Source organism: Portunus trituberculatus, chromosome 25, assembly GCF_017591435.1.
Source record: "Portunus trituberculatus isolate SZX2019 chromosome 25, ASM1759143v1, whole genome shotgun sequence".
Lineage (NCBI taxonomy): Eukaryota > Metazoa > Arthropoda > Malacostraca > Decapoda > Portunidae > Portunus > Portunus trituberculatus.
The window spans coordinates 12,527,815-12,535,314 of NC_059279.1; the positions used below are offsets into that span (position 1 = coordinate 12,527,815).

General features: G+C 38.7%; 2 protein-coding genes across 3 annotated transcripts in view; one reads left to right on the forward strand and one right to left on the reverse strand.

The window, feature by feature from the left end:
- LOC123508862 overlaps positions 1-7,500 on the forward strand; it is a 203,938-nt gene that overhangs the window by 113,639 nt on the left and 82,799 nt on the right. The window lies entirely within an intron of this gene.
- The window catches only part of LOC123508864, a 62,060-nt gene that overhangs the window by 54,505 nt on the left and 55 nt on the right, over positions 1-7,500 (reverse strand). The window contains exon 1 of the mRNA XM_045262849.1: positions 6,192-7,500. This exon is cut by the window's right edge and continues 55 nt beyond it. Within this exon, the coding sequence (XP_045118784.1) occupies positions 6,192-6,216 (25 nt within the window). The 5' untranslated portion in view covers positions 6,217-7,500. The remainder of the gene's footprint in view (positions 1-6,191) is intronic.

Here is a 7,500-nt window from a genome sequence, read left to right on the forward strand (position 1 = left end):
GAGGAGGAGGAGGAGGAGGAGGAGGAGGAGGAGGAGGAGGAGGAAGGAGAAGAAGCAGGAGGAAGAGGACAGCGGAATGGGTCTAGTGAGGTTTTGGAAAATTGAATCTACAGATTGAAAAGGTGCTTCATTATAGTCAAAACCAACGAGTAATTGCATTATTTCCCTCGTGTTTCGTCTTCCTTTGGGGAGAAAACACGGCGCTCAGCTATGAAAGGCCAGCCAGAGCTTACGACACGCACACACACACACACACACACACACACACACACACACACACACACACACGTAGTGTAGTGGTTAGCACGCTCGACTCACAATCGAGAGGGCCGGATTCGAGTCCCGGCGCGGCGAGGCATATGGGCAAGCCTCTTAATATGTAGCCCCTGTTCACCTAGCAGTAAATAGGTACGGGATGTAACTCGAGGGGTTGTGACCTCGCTTTCCCGGTGTGTGAAGTGTGTTGAGGTCTCAGTCCTACCCGAAGATCGGTCTATGAGCTCTGAGCTCGCTCCGTAATGGGGAAGACTGGCTGGGATGACCAGCAGACGACCGAGGTGAGGTGAATCACACACACACACGTGCGCGCGCTAAAAGGTAGACAAAGGAAATTAGACACAAACAGTACATTCCTTCGATTTCTCTCTACGAAATTACTTAAACAGCTTGCGTTTGTCAGTCCCAAAATAACAACAACAACAACAACAGCGAAACAAACACACTAAAAAGAAAAGGTAGGTTAAACAAAACCTACACAAACAGTGCTTTCCCTCCTTGTTTCTCTATGAAACTAATCAAACAAATATTCACAAAAAAAACGGAAAACATAGGAATAAATGAAGCGTGAGCAGAAGAGAAGGGTGCCGTCATTCTTGTTCTTCATCCTCGGCTCAAAAGGAAAAGCGGCTATGATATAGAAATAAAGATTATTGTTCTCTAAGCGGCCGACTGACTCTCGCTTTGCCCAACCTCTGAGCATCAAAGGTGTGAGAATAGTGAGAACGTCAAGGATTCAGTAAGTTGGAACGACGAGAAAAAGAAGATAAATGGCAAAGTGATGGAGACCAAACGGAAGTAGGAAAGCGAAGCAAAACAGATAAGGGGAAAAGGTGAAAGATGAAATTTAGTAATGAAAGAATAATGATGGAAGAAAAGGTAAGAAATGATATATATTAATTGAGAATATATGTCAGAAAAGTAAAAGAAAGCAAGACAAAGTGTACCTGCAAGGAAAAGAATAAGAAATTGGAAGATAAAAACACTGAATATCCTGGGTCTGTCCTGTACTCATAATCTTAAATGGAAACTTCACATCTCATCTCTTGCTGAAACAGCTTCTATGAAGTTAGGCGTTCTGCGGCGTCTCCGCCAGCTTTCATGCCCCTCCAATTGCTAACTGTACAAGGGCCTTATCCGCACCTGTATGGAGTACTTTTCGCATGTTTGGGGGTTCCACTCACAGTTATATTAGAGAAGGTGGAATCAAAAACTTTACGTCTGATCAACTCCCATCCTTTGACTCACGTCTTCAACCTCTTTCTCACCACCGAAATGTTGCATCTCTTTTTACCTTTTATCGCTATTTTCATGCATACTGTTCTACTGATCTTGCTAACTGCATGCCTCCCCTACTCATACGGCCTCGCTGCACAAGGCATTCTTCTTCCTCTCATCCCTATTCTGTCCAACTCTCTTACGTTAGAGTTAACCAGTACTCTTAATCATTCATACCTTTCTCTGGTAAACTCTGGAACTCCCTACCTACTTCTGTATCTCCGTCTTCCTACCACTTGACATCTTTTAAGAGGGAGGTATCAAGACATTTGTTCCTTTACTTTTCTTTTAGGGAATCAGCACTCAAGTGGGCCTTATTTTAATATTTTGTTGCCCTTGGCTGGTTTCTCTCTTATATAAAGAATAATAGTAATAAAAAGTATACGACCAATAGTCCGAGAAATGCTGAAGAAAAAGCAGAAAAAAATTAGGAGAATGAGAGAGAGAGAGAGAGAGAGAGAGAGAGAGAGAGAGAGAGAGAGAGAGTGAGAGATAAAAAGCGTAAAAGCGAGAAATATGAAGGCAAAATGAGAATGAAATGAGGAATATATATGTTACACCCCGTTTGTGAAATTGCCCATTTCATGAAATGGGCAAACCCAATTCATGAAATGAACCTAACCTAACCTATCCTAACCTAACCTATCCTAACCTAACCTAACCTAACCTAACCTAACCAAACCTAACCTAACCTAACCCAATTCATGAAATGTGCAATGGAGAGGCCATTTCATGAAATGGTTAGGTTAGGTTAGGTTAGGTTAGGTTCATTCATAATTGGGTTTGCCCATTTCATGAAATGGGCAATTCAAACATATGTAATATATATATATATATATATATATATATATATATATATATATATATATATATATATATATATATATATATATATATATATATATATATATATATATATATATATATATATATATATATATATATATATATATATATATATATATATATATATATATATATATATATATATATATATATATATATATATATATATATATATATATATATATATATATATATATATATATATATATATATATATATATATATATATATATATATATATATATATATATATATATATATATATATATATATATATATATATATATATATATATATATATATATATATATATATATATATATATATATATATATATATATATATATATATATATATATATGTGTGTGTGTGTGTGTGTGTGTGTGTGTGTGTGTGTGTAAAATGAAAACAAACAAAAAATTAAAGTGACGATGAAAAAAAACACTAAAGGAAAAAAGAAATAAATGAGTCAGAGCAAAAAAAAAAAAAAAAAGAGAAGAATCTTCTTTTGTGGCTGGAAATATTATCCCTGATGGTGGATAAGAGGCGAAGTGGAAGGAGTTTCCTGATGATCATTAAGGGAATCGTATTTGTGGACGGGGGAAAAAGAAAGGCAGTGACGGAGGCGCCTGTGATACACACACACACACACACACACACACACACACACACACACACACACACACACACACACACACACACACACACACACACACACACACACACACACACACACACACACAGAGAGAGAGAGAGAGAGAGAGAGAGAGAGAGAGACAGAGAGAGACGCGTACTTACATACATCGATTATTGCAGTGGTACTTCGGTTATGTCTCCGCTTTGGAATAAGTCTAGTTTCGTGTCCTGGTTGGAGGAACAAAAAAAAAAAAAAAAAAAAAAAAAATGTTTGGCATACTCCCCGTGTTTGGAATACAACTCGTGTGCTGCAACTTGTGTGGGTCAAAATGAATCAGGACACCACGAGCTACCTTTGTTTACCTCTCTACATAAAGTCACGAGTGCCCGAAGAGTGCTGTTGCTAGGATTTCTAATTTATCTCATCTAATTGATTTTGTATTTAGGTGTGTATTTTGGCATTAGGCAGAATTCCAGTATTGCTATACAACCCTATCAATATGCCAATGAAATGCGATTTTTCATTGCAACGGATTAGTGTTTCTCCCTTTATTTTGTATGGGAAAATTTTTTTTTTATTTACGGACTGTTTGGTACATGTTCAGGACGTACAGTACACCGAAGTACATTATCTAATTTTAATGATTCTAATAAATAATTTTCAGTGTTTCACTGTTTGATCTGCTGCAGTCTCTGACGAGACAGCCAGACGTTGCCCTACGGAGCGAGCTCAGAGCTCATTATTTCCGATCTTTGGATAGACCTGAGACCAGGCACATACCACACACCGGGACAACAAGGTCTCAACTCCTCGATTTACATCCCATACCTACTCACTGCTAGGTGAACAGGGGCTGCACGTGAAAGGAGACACACCCAAATATCTCCACCCGGCCGGGGAATCGAACCCCGGTCCTCTGGCTTGTGAAGCCAGCGCTCTAACCACTGAGCTACCGGGCGTGTGTGTGTGTGTGTGTGTGTGCATCTGCATGAACCTGTATTTGTCTCTCTCTCTCTCTCTCTCTCTCTCTGGCCAAACAAACGCTGGTCAAATCTTCCGTGGCCAAACTAAGATTGGCCAAACAAACACCAGTCAGTCTAACTACAGTCAAAGGTTCTCCAGTTCAAACTAATACAGACCAAAGTAACCGGCCGAATCTCCCTAAGCCATATTAACACTTGCCAAACTATCAAAGGCCAAATCTGTAATGGTTGAACTAACCCCGGCCAAATCTCCAGACAAAATCCTCTCGTTTTTTTTTTATTTTATTTTCTTCTTCTCTTCCTTCCATGCTTCCATCCTTCTTATTTTTTTTCTTTTTTTCCTTTATTGAAATGATGTCATGTGTCATTATTATACGGCACGTGTAGTATCACTATTTTGAATAAGAACACTGGCGCGCACACACACACACACACACACACACACACACACACACACACACACACACACACACACACACACACACACATTTTAAATCACCAAATGAAATGCAAAGTGACATGTTAGAAAGGTCAAGGTGAAGTTTAGAAGTTTACATCAGTGTCTGAACGTAATTCTTTTTCACCAGCACCACAGGCGAAAGATCATGGCCTTCAAATCTCGTTACACTTGAAAGCTAAATTGAAAGTTCATGTTTTGTATGGTCGGAAAGTTATTGACACTTTTTCTTTCCTAATTTCAAATATACATTTCAAGTAATACTAGCTGTTCATGGTATTGTAACATGAAAGCTTTTGGGTGTGGACATTAAATTTTATTAAAAAGAAAGTTTTTTTTTTTTTTGTTAATTACAGAAAAGAAAATATGGAGACTGTTTCCTAATAAGCTTGAGTAAACCGTTACTCATTTTACGTGTTTACACTTCATCTGCCTGATCTCACGACACGATGCACTGTTTTTGGGACATATAACTAAACAAAGTAGACACCTTTCTTCAAAATCAATGGAATATAAAGAAATTTATTTCTCCTAGTGACACACAAGATCATAGATAAAACGCGTATTAACGAAAATCGGAATGACTTTAAAAACAAAACAAAAGAAAAAAACATGACATTTTTCTGTGCACTTCTCACATTTAAAGTAACTGTATCTGGGGCGCTGGCAAGAGACAGGCAAGGTACTCTTACACTAAAAGCAATGTATGAATGGAAGCCTAAATTAATTCATTTTCTTTCAGGTTACAATTACTAGTTCATCAATTGTAAGACCATGCTAACTTTCGTGCAAGTCACTAACCATACTTCAGTCTTAGACACGTAACTGAAAATCTTTTCAAAACTAAATAATAGCAAAATATTATAACCTTAGTACGGGTGTCTCAGGCACATTCCTGGTCTCCGATACAATGTTGTTCTATTGCAATGTCAACCAGCTTTAGGAGAGAAGAAGGTAAAGGCAATTCAAGAGCTAACAGACTTATTCGATACTCGTTTTCATTTGTATCTCTTTAATTTAACTTTGACAAACTACTGATTTGGTATTTCATTTTGTGTCAGGCAGACGGTCGAGAGATTATGGATCATCTATGACAAATTATACTTTATTTGTTATACAAATAAGTACTAATCAGTAATCAAACAAAACAGAGGTTTGAGCCAGCTGAAAAAAAAAATCGGAACGAGTCAAAACAAGGATTCGAATCTGATCTTTAATGAACCATGGTTCAAATAGGCTTGCATTTCAACTTGGTAGTATCGGTTGTTTCAATGTACCGTCATTCTTAGTGCATCAAAATACAGCATTATATGCACTTTAGACCATTAACCCAGCAAGTAATCTAAACTACCCAAACATCAAAGATTGAACCATACGCAAGCTCGATCACAGTAATTCTTCACGCGAGACACGTGAAGCAGAGAGGCGCAAAGCAGTTCAGCCAGCCATCACCATCACTACATCACCACCATTCCCGTGTTTCTAGGTCTAAGCACTTAGCGCTCTGAACACCATTCGTTTTGCTTAATAAAATAAAAAGACTCAATAAATCAACATTTTATATGTCAAATAAACGAAATATTAAAATGTTAGGTGTGATGGTCTGGCAACTCTGGTTTTCTGATCCAGCCTCGTCAATGGACTCGCCAGTAGATCATTCACCACACAACACGAAAACGTGTCCATATACTTGATTTACGTGTACTTAACATACCTTTTAAGTAGTTCGTACCATGCATCGGGTAACGCTTCTGTAGTCCGTTTTAGCTTGACGTCGATGAAGTGGTAAAGAGACCACACGCTCCAGCACCCACGCGCACCACACACACACATCTCACGTAACTGCTGCGTCCCGCCTCAGGCTGGCAAGAGTTGTATCACTTCGTCTGTTTCGAACCCGTTCAGTACTTAAGTGACACATGAGAGTTAAACAGCACAGATGTATAATTCCGAATGTATAAAGGTGCAGTGTTATTTGAACTAACAAAATCGATCGTTTTGTTTCAATAATAATAATGAATCTTTTGATAATTTATTTTTGACTACTATGAGCCACAACTCCATTTTACATTTGCAGAATCAATACTTAATAACAAACAAACAGACACAGCACACTGGTTTCTAATCACTAAACACCGAATATCAAATACAACTGGAATCATTTATGAATGCAAGACCACCACTATAATGAACTCTCAGGCTGCTCATCTACTTAAAGAGAGAGAAAAAAGACATCTGTCGGACCAATTAGCTGCACTTCCCACGCGTACAAGTGAGAGACGAATAAAAGAAACCCTCGGCTACAAGTGAGGGAAAGTGCTCCACAAGACCCTGGCCGTCCACCATCCTTGCGAGGCACAAAGCAGAGAGTGGAAGGGCGGATCAAGAGGAAGGGCGGGGCGAGAGGAGATCCAGAGAGGCGGCTGGAGAGGGCGAGAGGCGTCAAGAGGAACAGCAATTCACGGTGACACACAATGGACCTGTTGAGGGATGAAGGACCAGAGAGGATCGAGTCCCTCTTCTCGAGGAATTTATCCCATTTATTGAGGGGACGCCGAGGCAGGGATTTTACTTCCACAAAACGGTATTTCCTGTAGAACCAAATGTCGATGGAAACAATGAGTAGTGTTGAAAATGCAGTGGAATGTGGAAATGGAAAATTAAATATATTGAACAGAAAGAAACAAGGAAAATTGTATATAAAAGAAGAAATGGGAAAGAAGCAATAAAAGAATGTAAGGAAAAGAAAAGAAAGAAAATGTCAGCCGCCAGTATCACGGTAGCCATTACTTGTCAATAAATTCCACTTATGACCCACGTGTTCACAATAGAAAGTGTCAATTCCAAACACACACACACACACACACACACACACACACACACACACACACACACACACACACACACACACACACACACAATTCGTAAAACCGACAGAAACCACAAAAAAGGAGGGAAAAGTAAGCAAGTGAGATGCCACAAATCGCCTTGAGACACCAGGTGCTAGTCAGAAGAGCTCAGAT